This window comes from Festucalex cinctus, chromosome 8 (assembly GCF_051991245.1).
Source record: "Festucalex cinctus isolate MCC-2025b chromosome 8, RoL_Fcin_1.0, whole genome shotgun sequence".
In the NCBI taxonomy this organism is placed as follows: Eukaryota; Metazoa; Chordata; class Actinopteri; order Syngnathiformes; family Syngnathidae; genus Festucalex; species Festucalex cinctus.
Window position 1 is genome coordinate 25,081,614 of NC_135418.1, and position 24,191 is coordinate 25,105,804.

General features: G+C 42.0%; 1 protein-coding gene across 4 annotated transcripts in view; it reads right to left on the reverse strand.

Moving 5' to 3' along the window:
- Positions 1 to 24,191, reverse strand: part of ephb2b (eph receptor B2b) — a 135,146-nt gene that overhangs the window by 52,197 nt on the left and 58,758 nt on the right. For all 4 annotated transcript variants that reach the window (XM_077528828.1, XM_077528826.1, XM_077528827.1 and 1 more), the window contains exon 3: positions 18,756 to 19,440. In XM_077528828.1, coding sequence (XP_077384954.1) covers positions 18,756 to 19,440 — 685 coding nt within the window. The remainder of the gene's footprint in view (positions 1 to 18,755; positions 19,441 to 24,191) is intronic.

The window sequence follows — 24,191 nt, forward strand, 5'->3', positions numbered from 1 at the left end:
CTCTAACGCAACACCTATTAGCTAAGAACAAGTTTGATACCACAAAACTATTTATTTTTACATTTTCATTTCTATAAGTGTAAAATTGGTCGATTTTACCTGACACATTTATTAACATTTGAAGCTCCTGATGAGAAGACATCAAGGTTTTCGTTATATATATTTTTTTAACTTGTATTTTTTATATATACATTTATGGCCTAGAAGTGTTTTTAATACAAATTTGTACTTTAATTCTGACCTTTAGACTGATTTGGGGTCACATGGATAACATTCAAATTACTGCCATAGGAAAGGAACTATTAAAACTCATTCACTGCCAGTCATTATAGAAAATTTTTACATTTCCAATACTCACGTGATATTCCATTCAATAATTATATATAAACCGAATCTACCAAATAACAGAATAGACTCCCTACTTTTTGTCCCGTCCCGTTCTTTTATAATTGACAGCAGAAAAATGTAGGTTTGCCAAAATACAGCCATTTCTCCCATGGACTCTGAAACTGTGTTTATTTCCTATAAAATGGGGCAATGATGTCATCTACCGGTGGTTGGGCATCAGTAAAGTTGTTTCCAAGTTTGATATTTACAGTGGAGCATGCTCAGATTCGCCCCCATTTAGCACCGCTCTAAAAAATACAATTGACAAGTATACTTGTCAAAGGCAGTGAATGAGTTAAAAAAAACTATTTTTTTTATTTTTATTTGCATTTCTTTACCTTCTAAATGGTTCAATTTGACCTAAAAAGACATAACGAAAGTCCCATTTGCAGCTCCAGATGGAAGCGAGCTTTTCTAAAATGAAGTCAACATAGCTTATAACGTGTATCAGAGATGTCTCTTCTAATTTGCATGATAAAGAGAATCTGCTCCCCAAAAGCCGGAATGCTTTCCTAATGACGTCAACATAGAGATGTTAGCATTTTGGGTTCGAGTGAACACAAATAAAGCAATCACCATTGGAGATGCTTGGCGTCTACGCTTCATCTAGCACTGCAAAGTATTCCGCGGCACCCGGGGACTCCGCCGAGGTCAAATACCTTCTTATCAGCACACTAACAGGTTCTGCTTGGACAGGCTCAATTAGCCGGCGCTTAGTAGTAGTCCAAGAGCGGGGCCACACTATCTGCACAAGACTCGTATCAGCAGAAGCGCACGGCGACAGAGCGGCCGGGCTCACAAAGGCCCGATTGTGCCTGTTGCTTGGAAGGATGGGAAATGGGACATTTCTTTTAAGGAAGACCGTGAGGAATATGACGGTGCCTCTGTGGGTGAACGACTATTCGTGAGAGTAACACAATTGGTTTTGATTAGTAGATTATTACAATGAATTTGGGAAATGATCATTGGCGAATTGTCTGCGATTGGCCGGCAACCAGTCCAGGTTGTGCCCCGCCTACTGCCCAAAGCCAGCTGAGATAGGCTCCAGCACCCCCGCGACCCTTGTGAGGAATAAGCGGTCAACGAAATGGATGGATGGATCATTGGTGAATTGTGTCTCCAAGAAAGCGAAGGAATGCATTACTCAGAGATTTTGGCCTAAAATAGAACAAGAGCAGGTCCCAAAGGTCGCGTTTCTTTGTGAGCATTTGTGATTGCAAATATTGAAGAGGTTTAACATTTCCGGTTGTTGGCCTTGAATATTCTTCAGGCAGAGTGCAGAGGGAAAAATCAACCCTTAAACACTTCACAAAATCTTTTAAATTGCCTATATAATAGAAGCTACTGTAAACACTGTATGTCAAACACTATGTTACAAAAACACTTTAACGATGAAAACCTAAACTTAAGTGATCGTCAAAATGAGAAATTTCCATTCTCGGCGGAGGTCTACTCTGCGCTCCCTTCGACACAAGTGACTTATTTGGTAAGTCAGGTCACGTAAGCTTTGATCCGTCCCCAACATGACATAATTCCCGCATTGCAAATTTCCCGGGTAACGAAACAGTGACCTACGCTGACGGATAACGATGTTAGTTAGAGGCACGAGTGGTATCATAGCCAATCACTCACTGGTGGGAAACCCGCCTGCTGGCATGGCGTACGCACAGATGGAATTAAATCTGCTTTTTGCCAAGCTTTTGGCTGGCACGTTTCCCCCGTCGCCGGCCTTTATTAGAAGCGAGGTACGATACTGTGAATGAGCCGTTGCTAATCACTCGACTACGGAGTGATCCCGTTAATCTCACAACTGGGAGAATCGCACTCGAGCTCCAGTTTGTGATGAAAATTTCATTAAAGTGACGCTTCTGTACACATTCACTTGGGTGCCCGTGCATGGAACATAACGTGTACTCGTTGCATGGTGTGGTGAGCCCAGCGTAAATATATGACAGTCTCTTGGCCCACTCTACGTAAAGACTGAGTTGTATTGTGTCTGCTCGGAGCACACACACATCTGCTGCCTCCTGTGGTCCCCGAGACAAAAGAGGAGCTACGTAATTGCAAGCAATCTCTCAAAAATAGGTCATCGATGTCGGCGCCGCGCTCCAAATGCACTGCGTCCCCAAAATCGATATACGCCGGGCGCTATATTTAGTAAGAAGGTCGCAAGGCAGAGATAGCGAGGCTGACATCCACGCATGGGCTCTGCTGGAGGTTAAGATGGCTTATTTTTAGGAGCGCGCGCCTTGTAAAATGTCTTCTCCGCCGAGGGTTGCTCCAGAGGCAGATGTCCCTCATGATGTCTAAATGTCACATCATGCTCCGGGTCAAAGTCATAGTGTTCTATAAAATGGGGTACAGTAATCCCATATACACAGTTTCCTATTTGCAAATTCACATAATTTATATGGAACCTATCCACAGCTATTCGCTGAAAACCTGACTGATTTGAGGTTTTTGCGCTACAAGATGCTGCCAAAGTCTAAATAGGAAAGTACCGTATTTTCCGCACTATAAGGTGCACCTAAAACCCTTCAATTTTTTCAAAAGCTGACCATGCGCCTTATAATCCAGTGCGCCTTATATATGGATCAATATTGAGCCGCAACAGGTCTCGCTGTCAAGACGCTATCGGTGACCCTGCACGATCGGTCTTGGATCGCTAGCTAATATTAATACTTTACATCAGAGAAAATAATAAAACAGCTGTTTATTCATTTTGGGAGTGAATGGAGTTGTCAGAAAGCTGGTTTGTAAGCTATCAATAAAGTTTGACTGACCTATCTGACTGTTTTGTTGACATTCCCTTTAGCGCAGCACCATCTAATGGATGCATAACGTAACTCCAGCCTCTACTGTAGCGCCTTATATATGGAAAAGTTTTAAAATACGTCATTCATTGAAGGTGCGCCTTATAATGCGGTGCGCCTTATTGTGCGGAAAATGCGGTGGTCCAGTGTCAAGCAAATCTTTTCAAGTGATACATCTTCGCTGACAGACAGACAATCTTTACGTCTCGGGGAAGAGCCACGTCAAATCAAAATTACAGCAAATGCTTGTATGAGCAACAGTTGTAGTCCTTATAGAATCAAATGAAAACATTAAGTACGGCCGTACCTGACTGAGCTTTCTTGACCACGTATTCTAGTTAACTGTGTGGCATTCACAAATTCCAAACTAAACCGTAGGACCGACCTGAATGTGTTTCATGCACATGGTTTGTGTAAACAGATTGCAGAGAACACTTTTCGTCTGTGACAAATTAACTACCTTAACCTTTTATGTTAAAAGCTCAGCCTTCTCTGTACTCTGCTGCCTTGCCAGTACAGATGTGCGCATGAATTCTTCACAAGCTTTAATGAGCAACCCCTGTCTACTCTGAGTTTTTTTGTTTGTTTGTTTTTTTTAAATTATCTCTACCACTTTTTACTTTGCAAACCTCAGCGGAGTCATCTTATGTCTCGAGAGCTACCGTGCGCTTTGCCAAGAGCATACCATCACGCCGTGCGGTCAGGAGAGGTTAAGCGTGATCTTTAAGGACTCTTTCTTCTCTGTTTTTGCACATTCTGTCTCCTCTTAGCAAGCTGTTTTTTTTTCTTTTTTTTTTAATTTAAGCCATCATCACTTGTAGTTTCACAGTGGGAGAGGGAGGAAAAAAAATCCAAGACAAGAGGAAGGAGGCATCAAAACAATCTCATTAATAACCGCGACTAATTTATTCCAGGCAGCTCTTGGAGTTGCAGAGGAAAGATGTTCTTTTTGAAGAGGGGGAATCGAGCAGGGGTCCTGGTGTGTGTCGAGCCACGGCCGAACGTGCACAGACCGAAGCGTTGAAACTCTCGGTAGAGATGATGCAGCCCTGCAGTAATCCAGAACGCTGGTCTCGGAAGGAAGTGAGCGTTTCCCGGGTTTTCAGTGGGGGAGGTTGCTTCATGTCGGGTCTGAGGAGTTTTGTAAATGTTGTTTTGTCAAACCTGGTCGGTTTCTGACATGAAACACATCTTCTTTTTTTTTTTCCTCTACAATTTAAAACCAGTTTCCAGGCATCTTAATAACATGTTTGTGAAACGCGGATGTGAAAATAACCCATTGATCAACAATTATAGCACACTTAATTGTTCCTTGCCGAGCTGAAATCATTCCATTTAGAGGGGCAGGTGAGTGAGCGACTGCATATCCTGCCCCATATACGTACTGCCGGATCTATGGCAAGTGCAATAGTTTTTGATACTATTATCAATGGCCTTCTCGTCATATTGCCAGTACGTGGGCCCACATTTTACAAGTGTCGCTTATTAGAAGTTAATGCTAATCTGTGTAGCCAGCAAAACTACATGCAGTTCTACTTACCTTTAAGTACTGTGCAAAGCACAATAGATGCAGGCATGCAACGAAATATTTCCGTCGCCTCCTACATCCTAGCCCTTTCCATTCAAATTCCTGAATTAGTGATCGCCGACAAAGAAGACCCTACGCATTTTGTGTACAGTATTTTCCGCACTATAAGGCGCACCTAAAAGCCTTCAATTTTTTTCAAAAGGTGACCATGCGCCTTATATATGGATTAATATTGAGCCGCAACAGGTCTCGCTGTCAATACGCTATCGGTGACCCTGCACGATCGGCAGAAGATCCCGCCATCTTGGATCGCTGGCTAATACTAATACTTTAGCTCAGAGAAAATAATAAAACAGCTGTTTATTCATTTTGGGAGTCAATGGAGTTGTCAGAAAGCTGGTTTGTAATCTATTAATAAAGTTTGACTGACCTAGCTGACTGTTTTGTTGACATTCCATTTAGCGCAGCACCATCTAATGGATGCATAACGTAACCCCAGCCTCTACTGTAGCACCTTATATATGGAAAAAGTTTTAAAATATGTCATTCATTGAAGGTGCGCCTTATAATGCGGTGCGCCTTATAGTGCGGAAAATACGGTAATTTCACTTAACGGGTGGGCAAACACTCCATAATTTGTACACACGCTATTAAAAAGTCAATTTTCCATACCATGTCCCCTTTAATTCAGTAGGTCAAATCAATGTACTGCTGAGACGTACAGGAAGTGGTTCAACTATTTTTCCACAGCGGAGGAAACTGAGCAACTTTCTCATTAGCTTGATGTCTGATCTCACCTCCTCCAGCTCCACTAGACTTGGATAGTACCAGAAGATCCCTAAGGGCTTTACAGAATAAACTGTGGGAAAGCGGCTGAATTGACAGCGGAAAGACCTCAGCATAGAAGGGGGGAGCACATCCTTCTCGCACGAAAACCTCATTCGCTACTACAATGTCCTGGTAGGACTACCATGAATGAATAGATAAGGATTAGCCTAGCAATTGCTACTACGCCTTTCATCTACCAGAGTATCCTCTGGATGAACCCGCTTCTTTACACGGGATATAAGAATGGAGAGCCGTGTCGAGGCGCACCTTCTCGCTGAAAGCTTGGGAATTCCACCGGAGAGCGGCACGGCCTCATTAAAGGCAGGAATTTATTTGCTTTGCAGCGGCCCAGAGGGAAGTGAAAAAGTTTGAACAGCCAGAAAATTCGGTAAGTAGTGCATTTATAAAGCCGAGCTGTCCCCCGCAGCGATGGAAAACCATTGCAACCCCTCCACCACCGATCACCACAGTTGCCACCAGCCCGCGCCCCCAAACAGGCTTGCACAATTAAATCAGGTCACTGGAGCCAATCTTGTTGTCCTGCTCAGCATCAAGTGTGCTCGTCTTGCTCAATAACTGAGGAAAATCAGTGCGGATGGCACAAAGCAGCAGTGTGTGGGAATATTTGCCATTGCAAACAATTAAGACAATGGACGGCTGTGTTGAGCGGATGACTTCAAAACATGTCGGAATCTAAAAGAGGCAGAAATATATTGAGTGGAGCAATCTTAAATTGGGCTATACACATTCAAAATTTGAAACATTTCAGCCCATTTTTAAAATGCGAGAGACCCCACACAAGATGAGGGGGGAAAAAAAATCTGCTTTTTTAGTGTGCGGTGTACCCGAGGTGACCAACACAGCACACCACACACATACTCTAACTACTGTAAATCTACAGCGACAATCATAAGTTTCCTCGCCAATCACAATCACAGAAACCGTCGCCCGGCCAAGCTCGGTGTTGACCACAAAAGACTCGTAACTGCAAATACAGAACGAATTTAACGTTTGTGATTGTTGTCCTGACTGTTTTTTTGTTTGTTTGTTTTTAGCAGATCGACGACAAAAAAGGACCATTTTTAGCGCCACCTGATAGTCGGGTTTTTGTTGACAATGAAAGTGAAGAAAATTGCTCAAATTAGGCCAAATTGTCAGTATACAATATGTGTACCACACTTAAGTTTAATATAGCGCTAGTATTGGCTCTCATTTGAATTTGTAGGTGTATCCAATATAGTAGCCAGAAAGCACAGTTGAGGCCCATAAATAGCGTCTGACATCTGGAATGTGACAAGTGTATTGAACAAACTACAGGAAAAAAATGTCTCCGAAGAATATATGGAATTAGCAATGTGTGAAGAGAAATTTGATGAGCTGTGATACGGCGTGCAATTCTGAATGGATCACTTGGCGGCCCGGGAGTCTGTCTGCTGCCCATCTGGACGTCAGCACCAAGAAGACTTTATGAAAAACCTGTCAAGAATACCCCAAAACAGAAAAAAAGAAAGAAAAGACAAAGAAAAAGTGATGTATTGGAGGTGTGGCTTCCATGATGAATAGAAGCTTGCGCTACAAACTAAGTGTTGGTGTAAGGTCCGGACAGCAAGCCAGGCTGGATCAAAACCAATGTGGGTTATGATCCAAGCAGTGCCTCTTAAAAATGGGATGACAGATGTAGAACAAAAACAATCTGCTGGGCAGAGAATCTGCAAATCTGCAACATGATTTATCGTAAGATAAACGGAACCGTTCAAGTTGTGGAGGTGGCAGTAAAGGGCATTTCAAACTGCCAAGCTGAGGTGAAAGAGAAAAACGTTGAAGCGGTTTTGAAACCGTGACCTTTTAGGACCACTGTTTACCTTGAAACGTCATTGATCAGCCAATTATCGATGCGACTAGCAGGAAGGCATGTAAAGGAAATACATTTGAGTAGATAGGAACAAATCTGTACAGCTACTTAGTATCCCCGACAGAGAAAGTAGGACTACAAGACTCAAGGTTTAGGAACTTTATTTGTAAAATTAGTTTTGGCTTGAATGAGATCAATTTTCGGTTAGCCAAATTTCTGACACATCAGGAATTCATCCGATCAAAAGTCGCCAATTGATCCTCGTTACCGGCACAACGCCGCATAACAAATAGGTCTTGAAATTGTCACTGATTAAAAAGTGAGGCGGCCAACCTGCGCTTGAAACTTTATTGGCGCCTTGTACGCTCGAGAGGCTTTCCGACTTAACTGTTGCTCCCCATCTTTGATCCAGACACATGCTTAACCAATCAGCCTCCCTGAGTCGACAGGGAGGCATGAATTCTTCAACCAGACCAGAGTCCCGGACCTCTGAGAGGGTAAACGGGGATGCTTTGGACTCAATCCCGGCTGTGTTGCAGATGCGCATATGGAATTGAACAGTTGTCATGATGACCTGTCCAGGCTACGCCAAGCAGAACCATCAGTTCCCTGACTTGTCACTTTGCTATTCTCCCCTGCGCAAACACCAGCCAGACTGTCCGATTTTATCAGGCGTCCTGGTTCTTAGGTCCAGAAGGAGATATGGCGTCCAGAGTAGTCCTGGGGCCCCCATGAGGAGCCTCTTTGGCAAACAAGATGAGTGATCACGTGTAAAAGGATGTGCTCTTGCAACCTGATACGTAAAAGATGGTGCGAGGATAACGTGCGACTAGGAGGGCGAGCCTTGCTCTGCTTTATGGAGCAGAACACGACATTTGTGTGCGGCAACATGTGGAAGACGTTAAGGGGGGGCTTAACGGGCCGTGATCTTTCGGGCTGGGGAGGGCGGGCGCGATTCTCGGGGACGACAGGCCACGTTATCACATCAACGCATGATGGATGTGCCGTGAAACGCAGCATGATGAAGTATACGTGCACGGGTATAAAACGTGACGGTGCACGAACTCGAGTTGCATATGGCGGCGCCCATGTGCTCCGCAAAGGGATTTTCGGCACTCACTTTAAGTTAAAGGATTGGCCTTTCCGTCTTCTCTTATTCTCGCGTGCTGTCAGGCTCAGTATGGATGTGTGCAGGATGCAGAACAGACAGTGAAAGACTGACGGACAGAAAAGAAAGAAAGGGGGGGGGACACCTGGCCATGCTGAAATCTCATCAGAGACGAGAGAAAGAAGGCAAGGGAATGATTCCAGGGGCCTCTGTGGACACAAGGACATGGCTAACTGCTTTGCCTGCTGTCACTCCAGCGTCCAATGACACTGTTCTTAACTCTGTCGTGTCACCAAAAAGATGCCGAACCAAAGTCTGACTACCTCTTCTGGCATTTTTGAGAGAAACGCTGCCGCTGATGAACATCTGCTTAGGCACTTGTTTTTATTCCTGACGGAACGGAACAACTCCAAAAAAGCAGCTGAAGCGTAGATAATGTCACCATAACACAAATAGAGTGCGAACTAAAGGAGTTCTAATTAGAGACTGGCATAACGTCCATCCATTTTCTATTGTTAGGGTCACGGGCCACAAACTCCACACAGGAGGGCCCGATCAAGATTCAAAACAATACGTTTTGCGACAAGTAAAAACCGTCTGAACATCTTTGGAACATTTTATGAACCCAAAATTCGCTACTTTGGCAAGCATTATACTAGACACGTTTTAACAGCCTTCAGTTTTGTAAAAAAAAAAAAAAAAAAAAAGTCAAATGTCAGTATTGGTCAAAATGACAAATATTAGCACCGATAATCGACCTGGCCGTCAATCGGTCAGTCCCTACCCAGGAACCTCCAAATGTGAAGCAGACTTGCTAACCACCACCACATCGTGCTGCGACTGGCATGGCAAACCATTTATTGTTTGGTGCAGGAACTCAAATGAACAAAAATTGAGGTTTTCATTTGCATTACATGTTGACAAACAATTGGATTCATCTTAAATATTATTTAATTTTTTTTAAAAGGCAGCAAACAGTTTGATACATGGAGCTCGAGTGAGCTTCAGACCTTCAGATTCTGCTGCCTTTCTGTTAAACGTTTTCCTTTTGATTGTGAGATAATTGTTATTTTGTTCGTGTAAATAAAGCTTGAAATATTTGGATATAATATACTCACTCCTCTGCCATCAATAAACTAACATATTAAAGTTACTGTACAATCTGTGATGAACAAGCCCAAGATTTGCTGGGCCCGAATTAGATCCCAAATGTTCATATTTACCCACGAAGAGAGAGATTTGCTGCATCAATCCAGATAATCCAAATATCAAATAATCCTACTGTATCTCCCCGTTTCGACAAGATGTCTGACTCTCGTCTCTCCTTTCTCTTATCTGTGTTGGAATGAGAGCAACAAACACCTGCACTCCAACAGCAGTACGGAAGCGAGGTCACACTCTCACCGACGATCTGAATACAAACACTGGCTGGCAGATGGTGCGCGAAACCATCAGCAGCCAGGCTGAATGTTGTTGTTGCCGTCAAGATACGCATCTCCATGCTAATGGGAGGCTACCAGTTAAAAGGATGTTGACGAGAGAGGATCAAATCCGCTCACACGAGTGTTTGTTTTACCAACGTGAACAATTGCAATTTGTCGCAAAGTGCTCATACGCAATTTCATCAATCACACACACTGCACATGCACTCATGGGCTCATCTCGCTTAATTTTGGGATAGTATTTTGAAACTCAGGTGCACATCGCTCGACTCATTCCCGTGATATGATGTGTGAAAAGCAAAGCACAAAGCAAGAAAGAAATGTATTTGGAGAGCTTCGTCAGAAAGAGCAAAAGGCCGAAGTGATCAGTGTCATGGCTAGTTTCATTTTCAATCATTTGTTTTTCATTTGTTTCTTGTTGCTCCATCAAAATATTGCCTTACATCAGGGGTGTCCAAACGTTTTCATTTGAGGGCCACACACAGAAAATCAGAAGGACGCAAGGGCCACATAATGTTATGAAGAGAAATTGTGTTTAGTCTTAAAAATTGTACAAATAATTTATTTGTGCTTTTGCATATTTATAAAAATGCTACAGTATATAAACCAATTTATTTGTAATATGGCAATACGGTTATTATAGTTTTGGAATTTTTCATTTTAGTTTTTATTTTGTTTTGAGTTTTTTTTTTTTTTTTTTTTAGTTAGTTATAATTAGTTTTCAGGGTGGTTCTGTTAGTTTTTTTAATTAGTTGTAGTTCTTTAATAAATGCTTAGTTTTAGTTTAGTTAGTTTCAGTATTAGTTTTAGTTTTTTTTTTTTAATGTGTATTACTTGTGCACAATATTTTACAAAAAAACATGGACGCAATATCATTATTCCCCTTTATACCAATAGAAATCTACTAAAAATCACATTTAAAATCATCCCCAAAGGCTCATGCATTAAATTAATTACCAAAGACTAAAACGAAGGACATTTTTGCTATAATTATAGTTTTATTTTTAGTTAGTTTTGTAAATATAAAATTCAGTTTGTTTGTTTTCTTTTTTCAAAAAGCATCTTCGTTTTTACTTTATTTCGTTAACGAAATTGTAGTTTTGAATTTTTGTTTTTTCGTTAGTTTTAGTAAACTAAAAAACTTTAATAACACCCTCCCTTTTTACTTTGACCATCTCCAAACATTTTTGTTTTTATTTTATTTGAACTGAGTCAAATGCCATTTTTAGCATATGTCGCGGGCCACTAAAAAAATCGACGGCGGGCCGCAAATGGCCCCCGGGCCGTAGTTTGGACACCACTGCCTTACATGAAGCCATGGTGCCAAAAATGTTGAGGATGGCTGTTTATAAACATCAGAATAAGCAGAGGAATTTGTCTCTCTCGTCTTTGTTGGCGCGGTGGCATAAAAAGTCCTGAAGGGTGTGTTTCATTTGCATTTTGCCATCTCGCAGCACAAAAGACAATCATCCAGTCATCAGCGTGGTTACCTCCCAACCCCCATAAGTCCTCCATGTGCGCTGTTAGTCGATTAGAGGCGCCATTATAAGACAGCGGCACCCGGGGAAATAAAGGCAGCGGTGTGGAATCGCAAAGGCTGCCGTGTTGATTCCTTCCTTTAAATCTTCTCCAGACGGAGCGATTTCAATAATTGGGATTCCGACGGCAAATTACAGATGCTTATTAAGAGCCTTCACCTCCTCTTTTATGGTATTAACACCCAAACGGCAATTTTACACACCGATGCATCGACTCTCTTCCTCAGCATTAGGTTGCGCAGATGTATGTATTATATATTATGCCTGTATGAATCCATGACCTGCACTATTCCTTGCAGAACGCATTGAGGGCCTTGAGATTTCATTGTACAATGCACACATACAAGACAACATGTGCCAGGTGTAGCAAAGCAGCCCCAGAAAGTAACATCCCCTGTGGTTTACGGTAGTTACCAGTGTTCATATCAACGTCAAATCGATAAACTTCGCTTATTTTTTACCAAGGGTGCACCGATCACAATTTTCCGGCCGATCACCGATCCCCGATCTTTTAAAAAGTCTGACCTGCCGCTCCCGATTATTGCCGATACCGATTTAAAAAAAATAAAATAAAATAATTATTACAAGTAGCATATGCCTTCGGTGTTCCAATCTTGTTTTATAGGAAAACATTGAACAATATCGGCGAAATAAAACAAACGGGTTGTTTTAACTGCACGTGAAGTGGTTCTCTCAAATAAAAATGAAAATCCTATTCGTCATCTCAGCAGAAAAGGACAGTCGCTGACTTTTTCAGACCTCTGAGGAGGGAGATGAGATTGGTGGAAAAGATCGGCTTATTTTTAAGTGATCGGCCGATCACCGATCTTCCAAAATTAAGGAAATCGGCCGGCCGATCGATCGGTGCACCCCTATTTTTTACTAATATCAACATTTGTAGAAATCCCTTAAAAACACCTTAAGTTTAATAAATCTATGTGCAATTTTGACATCCATTCAAGCTGGTTGTACATCTAAGTAGACTGCAAAAAAAAAAAAAAAAAATACAATTGGATACAGCCATTAAATCAGAAGCGGGTACTTGGATCTGCAGTGCAAATCCAAGTTATGAGGATTATCTGATGTCACAGATGAGTAATGAGTGATTTTGCGGGACCCTTCTCCAATGTTTACTTTTACCGAGGAAGATTATCTTGAATCTCGCTCATACGGCGAGCCACACACTTACTGACACTCTCACTCTCGAGACCCTTGAACTCACCACGGCAGCGACCGAGATGCTCGGATTACGGTGGAAAAGCACACATGGGCATTGTTAAATTTGCAATTCCCTCCATGAACATGGCCGGCTTTGTATCGGCGCGAAAGCAACACTGTTGGTTCTAGAGAGCGAGAAAGAGAGAGAGACCAGCCCATGTGCCGTCCCCTGGAGGCTGCTGGGGAAATCAGATCTCCCCTTTTCAGGGCCATCTTCGCCCCTGAAAGCCGCCGCTGTGGTTCCTCCACTCCGAGAAGGAAATCTAATCTCACTTGCAAGGCAATCACTGAAGGGAAGGTCCCAGCAATTTGTTGTAAGCACCCCACCTTGTATATCAATGTTTTGACAGATTTGCTGACAACATAATTATTTGCCGGGGATCCAGCCGAGACTTTAATTGTAACACCCATAATTTGTACGTTAAGCTGCGGGAATGTCAGGACAAAGCGCCGGCTGCTCGGGTTATAAATATTACAGTACAAATAGTCACTTTCATCTGGGCCGCTTTGTGCGGTCGCTGCGGCTCCGTAATCCGGCTATGAAAGAGGATCTCTGCGGAGCCCCGTGAGGGCACCTCTCTCAAATCAATTCATTATGCTGCAATATTCGGCACATCTCATATGGATCAATTCATTACCCAGAACGCTGCGGTTCAAGAGGCGGCGGCCCGCCGCAGTTTGAAGGGGCGGGATCGGCTTTCGGGACGCGGCGAACGCAAGAGAAAAAAACAGGGAACACTTAGCGTCTGAGCGCCGTCCTGGCAGAAGCGCTCATGACTTTTGTATAAAGGCATTACATCCACCTCTGCTCAGGCCGGCCGCACTCGCAGATAATGCATTTTTTCCCCTCATGAAGCTTTAATCAAACGGGGCGTTATGTGAGCGCGAAGACAAGGCGACGGTGAGGATGGTCAACAAACGTTGGTGTAAGGGATATCTGTCTCGAGTGGTGTCGGTTTGCTGAACACATACACCCACACATGAAAGAGTGAACAGCATCCCTGGATGTATTATGTTTGACTTCTGAGGGGTCCCTTCAAATACATGAAAAGGAAAAAAAAAAATCCAATGAAAATAATCTCATAAAACAAAAGCATACGTCATTCTTATATAGTGTGCACATGAAATTGAATTCAGGTCTAATATGAGCCAGATCCCCGTTTCTGGTCAAAGTCAGCAGGGTGTCTGAATTCACATTTTCTGATCTGTCACCTTTTGCGGGTACATGTACCGATAAATGGGCCAAATTGGAGCATATTCTCAGCAAAACACACAATTATTAGTCTTTAAAAAGATTATCCTGAGCCATTTTGCTGTATAAGATCCCGATCTGCTAGATCATTGATCGGGGCCGACAAAATTATGATGAATTACATCGATAAAACTTGCGAAGTGTTTTTTTTTTTTTTTTTTTTTTGTTACTTTGCACTCCGGTCGCAGCTTCAAACAATCACCTTATGCTGGGTTTACAAAAAAAAAAAAAAGATGTTCTCGAAAACCCAAGGGTAATTAAGTATTACGCTCCGACCAAAAAATGTACCGACCTTATTTCAACTGTAGGGCTGGGCAATAAATCGAATTAATTCGATACATCGTCATTTTATAAAATCGAATCGTTGAAAATTTGCGAAATCGTGAAATCGAATTTTGTCTTCTGGATGATTAAAACCTGTTGTTCTTATGTTCTATTACATCCAAATGCTTTTATGTGATGTAATTTTGCCTTAAAACTGATCTAGAATCAGTATACGTTACTGGTGTCTGAACATTTTGCACAGGAATTATTTTTGAATAAATGAAACCTTTAAGTAAACGTTTGTTGGATTTATTAGGTTAAAATCGATTAAAATCGTAATCATCCTGAATGACTGAAAAAAATCTAGATTTTATTTTTTGGCCATATCGCCCAGCCCTAATTTCAAGATATCGAGTTCGCGCAAAGGCTGCCAATAACAGTCACTGATAATTATGGCGCCCTCTTGGGGTCGTTCTACTATCAGGAAGAAAAAAAAAGAAAAGTCACTTTTGAACTTTAATTCTCTATTGCAGAGTGACTACTTTGCCTTTTGCCAAAAATATACGAAATGTCTTTGTTTAACATCATCGGTCATTGAAGTACCGTATTTTCCGCACTATAAGGCGCACCTCATTATAAGGTGCACCTTCAATGAATGACATATTTTAAAACTTTTTCCATATATAAGGCGCTACAGTAGAGGCTGGGGGTTACGTTATGCATCCATTAGATGGTGCTGCGCTAAAGGGAATGTCAACAAAACAGTCAGATAGGTCAGTCAAACTTAATTAATAGATTACAAACCAGCTTTCTGACAACTCCATTCACTCCCAAAATGAATAAACAGCTGTTTTATTATTTTCTCTGAGGTAAAGTATTAGTATTAGCTAGCGATCCAAGATGGCGGGATCTTCTGCCGATTGTGCAGGGTCACCGATAGCGTCTTGACAGCGAGACCTGTTGCGGCTCAATATTGATCCATATATAAGGCGCACCGGATTATAAGGTGCATGGTCAGCTTTTGAAAAAAATGAAGGCTTTTTGGTGCGCCTTACAGTGCGGAAAATACGGTACTAGTAGTATTGTTATCAGTGCGGAATCAAGAGTTGACTACTGGTACCAGTCTGGAAAAAAAAAGTAACATTGAAGAGCCCTTCTTATTTGCATGTCATCTGAGAGGTCTCTCACATTTTCAAAATCTGCATGCGTGTAACCCGTTTAAATGTGGACTCCGCTGATGTTTCAGCATGTTCGGCACCGCGAGGATATGAAATTGGATCGTGTTGTCTCTGCTGAGCGGAAAACAATTACTTGTATAATCCAATTTAGCACTAAAAGAGCAGTGTGACGAAACGCAACCCCGGAGATGTTGAAATCCGCAACATGGAGTGACTTACACGGAGGTCACAAAAACAAGCAGACCGGCGTAATTACGCTGGGATTGCCGACTCATTGCGGCAGAGCGGATCGAGTATCCTCATGTGTGCCCGGTATTGGCCTGTGCTCCTTGAAAAGCTTGTCCCTGTTAGCATAGCAGTCATGATGATTACACACTTTGGTGGAGCTACTACTATAAATCAACTACGACACTAAATTGTGTCTTATCCAAGTACTATGGGTGTTACGGTAAAATCTTAAACTCATGGGTTAGTACCTTGGATTAGAGGTCACGGTTCAGCTCATGTTCCTTACAGTAAGAGAAGAAAATGGAAAACATGATTTTTTGTTGTTGCTGTTTTTTTTTTGGTGATTTAAGTACTTTTTCAAAGAAATATTTAGTGGCTTCATTCTTTTCCTTTATGGAAAGTACAACATCAAGAGTTTGAACAATGTCATAATAATTCTAAATGTCGTAAGCATATCTTTAACCATGATGACCACTGGACAGAGGCTAAGCTACACTGTAGAGTTAGGTAAAAAAATAAAAAATATGGGGTCACAAACGCAACTCTTTGGGTTATTCAATCAACCTAAAACATTGGGTCAAATGAATAAACAACAGAACAACTCAACTTAGAACGGGTTGCTTTGTGGGTTATTCATTTAATTTGACCCAAATGTTTGGGTTCAATAACTCAAAACGTTGGGTTGGTTCATTTTTGACCAAATTCAATCGGGTTTTTCAAACCAAAAACAACCACAAAAACTGGGTTGCTTTGTGGATTATTAATTTAACTTGACCCGACTTTTTGGGTTAAATAACTCAAAAATTTGGGTCGGTCCATTCTTGACACAATTTGGGTTATTTTTGACCCAACCATGTTTACAGTGGATTTATTTACAGTATACGGTAGTTGCATTACCTTAGATGTCCACATGGGAACCCGTAAAACATTCCTTACTGGAAAAACAAAAGAAAACTACCATTTAAGCAAGGCTTGATGTGTTTACACGTCGCTTAAAAGGTCTTGTTTGCTTTTCTTTACCAATAGTTGTTCTACAAAAGGCTGCACGCATCACATTTCCCCTCCCAGTAACTACAAACACACATACATACACACGCAAACACGTTGGGGGATGTATTGTAATTACAGGGCAGGAACACAGTCATCATGAATGCAGGTGGGAGGTTTGTCAAGATGGGCGGGACGCGTGCGGGTGACATGCCGTCATGCTGTTTCCAGACAGCAAAGGCCCCACGGCGCGTTAAACAGCCGCCGCCACCCGCCAACGGTGCGGACACGGAGTAGGGCGTACTGGTTACATTGACGTTTTGAGACGTCCAATCGATGTGCCTGTGAGGGGGCTTCCAGTGGGGAAGGGAAAATGAAGGCCATTTGAAAAAAAGTGGCGTTTTTGTCTGCGTGGATGGAGGGAGATGAGCACATACATAATTTATGCTCAAGTCGGGAAATGTCAAACGTGTTACCTAAGTACAATAGATAGGGTACAAAGGATTTTTTTTTTCCCCCACTGATAGCGTACTTGTACTTGTTTTTTGTTTGGGTTGCATTACTTATTTTTCTTTATTGGGCTAGATTAGATTCTGGTGATATGTGTGTGAGGTCCACGTGTGTCACCAAATATGGCTTGGTTGACCAAAAATTACAATTCAAACCCATTTTCAGATCAGCATATTGGCTTGAAAAGTGAAACATTCCATTTGGTGGAATAAGGGCTCTGTGGTAAAGATTTTTATCGCGAGTGCAAAAACGAAATAGCGCAAAGCCACTTTCCACCAAACGGTTCAGTTCAGTTCAGTTTGGAAGGATAAAACTCTTATCTGGCTTGTGTTTGCAGCGGTCAGGGGTGGGGAGGCAGTATGTGGGGATACTGACATCAACAACGTAAATAGCACGACACAGTAACACAAACAATGGACACGACATCCAGAATTCGGCTTACTTGCTTTGGCATGAAGTAAATCTTCCCAATCCCTTCCCATCATTACAGGAACTGACGACCAACAAACAGACTGGAGCATGAGTCTAGCTCCACCCTAAAGCTGCTTTTCCATCAGTCCCGTACCGCACGCTACCACACCACACCACACCGCACCCATCGGTTTTCCATTACAACTGGCGCACGGCGGGAAGGGGGCGGCAACATTTGAACTGTCCAAGGCAAGACTGCACTCTATGGAATCAGATGTGTGCCAAAAAGAAGCGGGAAAAACTTCTTGAAGCGTAAACAAAACTACAAAGTCTCAAGCAGGATTCAAACAAAAATTTTTGAAGTGCAAACAAAAACTAGGAGTTATAAAAACGTTTGCTCTCGATGATATCATGTCTCACTTATGCTCCCTGGTTTTTGTTTACGCTCGCTCGAATTTCGGTTACGCTCGTTTGCGCTTCCTCATTTTGCGTTGAAGCTCAGACTTTTGCTTCTGAGTTTTGGCACAAACCTCACGGGTGGGCGGGCTTAGTAGAGAATGCATTTTCATTGGCTGTTTGTTTTTGATCGATATCTCAGTGGCCTAGTGGTAGCAGATGCACCGATCTATGTGTGACTACTTGTATGTTCATTGTTCAACTTTCATGTTATTTTGGAAGAGGACGATGTCCCAGGTGTGAAACTTCTACATGGTACAATCACTAAACACAGTGTGGAACAGATTAAACGTTTGTTAACATACAGAGACCTCAAATTGGCCGGAAAGAAAGGAGTTTTAGTAAAAAGGTAAGATTTATTGTACGATCATATACGGTGCGGTCCAGTGAGCTAACTAAACATACTGAAGTTACAATTCTTCTCGCTTAAAACAAGGAAATGGGCGTGTGCCACGGAGTTGCTGTCGGCCAATCAGATGACAGGTGACGTCACGGCCCCGCTAGTCCCCCGACGACTGGCGCTGCAGAACTACTGCCTGAAGGGTTCTAAACAGCGGTTACAACGGAACCGCTCAGCCCCAAAATAGACGCTAACATCCAGGGACAAAAAATTGCCGCTTCGGTGCGGAACCGGTGTCGTGGAAAAGCGTCATAAGTTCTCTTGATAACCCAATGGATACCAATAATGGGCAGTACAACTCTAAAACTACCAGACAGTAAACATGGGCTTGAAAAGCCAGCAAAGAAAGACGTACCTCGACACACGGTCCCGTTCTGCGCCGCCTCGTTGCCAGCCTTGCACATGCAGCGTCCGATGGGTACCATCCATTCCCCGTCACCGTTGCAATACAGCTTAATCGGCACGTCCACCTCCTCCGCGTTGGGGATGCAAACCCCCCGCGCCGCCACCAGCGAGGTGCTCTCCGCCCCGGACAGGGTCTCCTGGAAGAGCGCCCCGTTGGTGATGATGCGGGCGCACTTCCGGTAGAAGACGCGGACGGCTATGAGCGACATGCAGCCGCCGTAGTCCTGGAAAGCCAGGTAGAAGCCGTTTCTCGACACGGGGCCGAAGCTGCGGACCTCGGTGTTGATCTTCATCACCCTGCCGCCGAGGTCCACCTGGGAGAAGCTCTCGTCGGCCGCTATGGTGTCCACCTTGATCCAGGGGTTCTCCATCCAGGCCGGCGAGGTCCTGGTGGCCGTGTCGGCGTCCGACTCGTAGTAGTAGAGATTGAACGTCTCTTTGCAGGAGCCGGGAACGTTGGGGATGCTGCTGCAGTCCCTCACGGAGAACTTCATCTCCACGTGAATCCTCTGCGCGCCGCGCCGCCGGATGTACTTGGTGCGCACCCAGTTGTTCTGGTTGTTGTCGAAAACGTTGCACACCTGGTAGGTCCGAATGGTGTTCATGTTTTCGTCGTAACCGCTCACCTCCTCCCACTGTTGGAGAGACAAAATGGCAACTTTAGCTTGGTTTTTCTCGAGCTCTGGCCAGTGTTGTTATAGTTTTGGAATTTTCATTTTTGTTAGTTTTTATTTCCGTTTTGAGTTTTGTTTTGAAATTTAGTTAGTTTTAATTAGTTTTCAAGGACGTTATTTTTTTTTCATTAGTTTTAGCTATTATAAAAAATACTTAATTTTAGTTTAGTTTTAGTTCGTTTCAGCATTAGTTTTTGTGTTTTTTATGTGCGTTACTTGTGCGCAATAATTAATAAACACCATGGTAAAATGAAAAAAGTAATGCATTTCTTACCTAGCGTATTTTTGGTGAGTTAAATGAAAAAGAAGGCGAGCCGAGCCATTGGAGCTAAAAGTCAAGCAAGAATTGTCGCATAGGAGCGACATCATCTGAAGATGCTTTTTTATTGGCTGCTGCTCGATGACGTCACCTCTGTGTGTCCTTATTGCGGTTAATATTAAAATAAATATACTTATAATTACATTTAAAAATCATCCCCAAAGGCTCATGTATTAAATTAATTCACAGACACTAAAACAAAAGACATTTTCGCTATAGTTACTTTTAGTTTTGTAAATATAAAATGAAGTTGCAGTTACTTTTCGTTTTTTTAAAAAACATTCATTTTTATTTCATTTCGTTAACGAAATTATTTTTGGGAATTTTATTTTTTCCGTTATGTTTTCTTAACTTAAATAGCCTTGGTTCTGGCTCACACAGATTGTCCGAACAGTTTTTAAACATCTCAATTTCTTAGGATTGTTTATTGATGATAGTAATCGACAGAATGTCAGTCTAAATTCTAAAAGTTATAACACGCATTTTATTGAATAAAATAAGTATTTGTTCCCCAACAACTCATCCTAAATTCTGGCTCCCACAGATTGACTGGTGCCCATGGCCATTTCTTTTAACACTTTCAAACGTTTTAAATGGTCTCAAATGTTTATGGTTACTTAGTGACTTTTGTATTAGACAGAATATGCTATCAGTCAAAAATCTAAAAAGTTATAAAATGTACGTTTTATTGAGTGAAGTAAGTATTTGATCTCCAACAACTTCACCAGAATTCTGGCTCCCACAGATCGGCGCGTGTCCATGGACATTCTTTGTCACAGTTTCAGCAGTTCTCGAATGTCGCTCATTTTTATGGTTGTACATGAATGATAGTAGAAAAAAAAGACAGAAATTCAGTCAAAAATGCAAAAAAACTAACTAGACCAAAATGTTATGTGCATTTTATTGGTCAAAATAAGTATTGGATTCCCAACAACTTGGTTGGAATTTTGGATCCCTTGCATTGATGTTTTTTGAAGGTTATGTCTATTACCACAACCATACAAACTATATACTGTTAAAAACTGTTACATAGAAAAATTGAGCATGGGCGCCAGCCAATCTGTGGGTTGGGTATCAAAGAGATTTTATCATTTGTATGTGTTTGTGACTGATATTCTTTCATTTCTTTGCAATTGAGCAAACAAATTCAGCGGGAGACCAAATAATTGTGACCCTCGCTCTACATAAACACCACATGTGCAATGCCAGTGTAAAGACGTATAAAGGTCGACATGGTTCTCATTATGAACACAGTAATAAACCTCCGCCGATGTCTGTTTTCTACCAGTAATGTGTTTGTTGCCGTGCACGCTTTGAAAAGTGTAATTATCGGCGCGTAATCAGCTTAAGGCGACGTTGTGATTAAATTGATTACACGCTGCAAAGAAACATCACATCTCGACTTGCGGCCCAAAAGAGGAACAAAATGAGAAGCAGCTTTTTTCGCAGCATGTGCTTTCGGAGCCCGCAGGTCTTGTTGGCACGCTAGCTCCCTTCGCGCATCTTTGAACCTTGCACCCATTAATGTGATCAAGCTGATAAGGTCATTTTCAACACTGAATATATAAACAAGAAAACAAGGGGAAGGGAGCTTGAGGACCTCTGCCATTGCTAAATAACTTCAGATATTGTAGCTTCCTTAGCTTAGTGAGAAGTTTATTAATGTCATGTTTCGGTTTTGGGGGGGTTGGGTTTTTGGTTTAGTTTTGGGTGTTTATGTTGTCTTTTGTCCGGTTTTGTCTCCCCTCGTCTCGTCATAGTTTCTCGTCCACCTATGTGTGTGTCTGCTGTGTTTTCCAGGTGTGTCTTGTTAGTGTCTCGTTAGTGTTGTATTTAGTGAGTGGTGTTTGTTTACGCGTCTAGGGAGCATTGTTTTGTCTTGTCCTGGTGTGAGGTGGTGTGTTTTCTTAGTAACGTTTGCTATCGAGTCAAGTTTATCTATGTCTGGTCAAGTTTCTCCTTCACGTCTGGTCAAGTTACTCCCCCATGTCTGGTCAAGTGTCTCCACGTCTGGTCAAGTGTCTCCACGTCTGGTCAAGTGTCCCTACGTCAACTCAAGCGTCTCCAAGTTTACTCAAGTCTCCACGATTACTCAAGTCTCCACATCTTCTCAAGTCGCCACATCTTCTCAAATCTCCACGTCTAATCCAGTCTCCATGTCTAATCCAATCTCCACGTCTCCTCCAGTCTGTCCACATCCCCTCCAGTCTGTCCACGTCCACTCCAGTCTGTCCACGTCCCCTCCAGTCTGCCCACGTCCACTCAAGTCTGTCCACGTCCACTGCAGTATGTCCACTCCACGTCCACTCAAGTCTGTCCACGTCCACTCAAGTCTGTCCACGTCCACTCAAGTCTGTCCACGTCCACTGCAGTCTGTCCACTCCACGTCCACTCAAGTCTGTCCACGTCCGCTCAGGTCTGTCCACGTCCATTCAGGTCTGTCTACGTCAACTCAAGTCTGTCCACGTCAATCCAAGTCTCCACGTTCTGCTAAGCTATGCCATGCCAAGTCTGTCCACGTCATGCCAAGTCTGTCCACATCATGCCCGGTCTGCTCACGTCCCGTCCAGTCATTTATTTAGTCATTGAAAATAAAGCTCCATATATTCTTTCCCGTTTGTCTTCCTGCCGTCTTTCTCCGCCTTTGGGTCCATCCACCACATCCACATTATGACAATTAGTGTTGACACTGTATTTTCGGCATTTTTATTGCTTTCCTGATTATGCAGTAATCATTTTTATTGTGTAGAATACCTTACCTTAATGTATTATTGCTGTTATTAATATAGTCTCATATAAGTCATACGGTTAAATTGGTGAGTGAAGTGAAGGATCCACCCTGGATTGGTTGCCAATCAATCATAGGCTAAATCCATTTTTGATAGCTATCCATGATTATGCCAAGCTGCCCATATTATTACAAATATGATTTAAAAAAATGTGTAGGATCAAATATTGTAAGTCAAAAAAAAGTCTGATAAAGCTCCTATCTATTTCAACATTGATTGCATCATCAACATGGATAGGATTTGCCTGTATTCTGGTATGCTAAATTCACATTCTCAAAAGAAACTAAACCTCTGTTTTTTTATTCATCTGGTATTATTTTAAGCATCGAACAGAACCTCTTGCTGCTTTGTGTTACACTGCACAGTGACTGTAAGTGTAATGCAGTGTCAACAAAAGGTATTCTATTTTATTTATATTTTAAGAAAAACCAGAGGAGGACAAGAGAACAATGCACGACAGATGGCCAATTCATTTGTATTTTCACTTGCTGTTAAGTTTTTTAGCCAAGTGAATCTGCGCTGATGTCATGATCCGTGTCTCGACCGTGCACAAACATCGGCGGAAATGTGTTGAGTATATTTCAAAGGCTGATAACGTACTTAAAGATGAAGCGCAACCTCCCACTTCATCGCTGACGCCAGGCGGAGTTAACAGCGTGTATCATTTTTCTGCCTTGTTGGGGAAGGACTGTGATTTGTTGCATTGGGCGGTGAAGTTGTCAGACGGGGGTTCATAATTATAGTTCCATCGAGGCTCTTTTTTTTTTCAATCAAAGTGTTCACTGAAGCTGCAGTGTGAGTTTAACCCTCCTGTTATTCTGCAGGTCAAATTGAGCCGTCGTAAAAGTTTTTTTGTTTTTTTTTCATTTAATTTTTTCTTTTCGTGTATGACTTTTTATGCTCAGTTTGATAAATGTAAGCAACATTTCTAATGGCTATGATTTATTTCATGAATTTTGAGAGCATGCACTAATCATTTACAAAGCAGGAATCTGATATTGTTTATTGTAAACGATTAATTTATTGCTTGTGCTTGTTAAAAAATTATAATAAATGGGAAGTGGACCTCAAATAATAATAGCATATAGATCACTTCTCCCGCTTCTCATCTAAGAAATTGGGTCTCTGCCAGGTGACCCGTCAGTCCTCCCCCTCCCATCCTCCTTCAGTCAGTTGTTACAGCCTTTAAAGTGAATTTTGTTGCTCTGTACTGTCTGCGATGACAATAAAAATAATTTCACATCAGTATTGCAATGTCTTTATTTTCCCAATGTTTGAATGGTCTTACTTTATTTATTTTATTCAAAGAGACACAAAATATTGATTGAAACTGTTACTAAAAAATTATTAACGAGGTACAAACATGTTTGTTGGGATTTTCTTTGTAAGACGTTTGGAACATCAGATATGCTCTAGGTCAAATTGACCCAAGAATATTTTTACTCTTCATGTGAAATCAACCAAACAGGGGGGATAATAATGATATGAAAAGATATTTAATACAATTCAAAAATTTGTGACAGTTTTTGAATTGGATTTTTTTTTTCTGACTGGTTCAGATAATTAAACATAGTCTGGGTCAATTTGACCCAAGAATATTACTG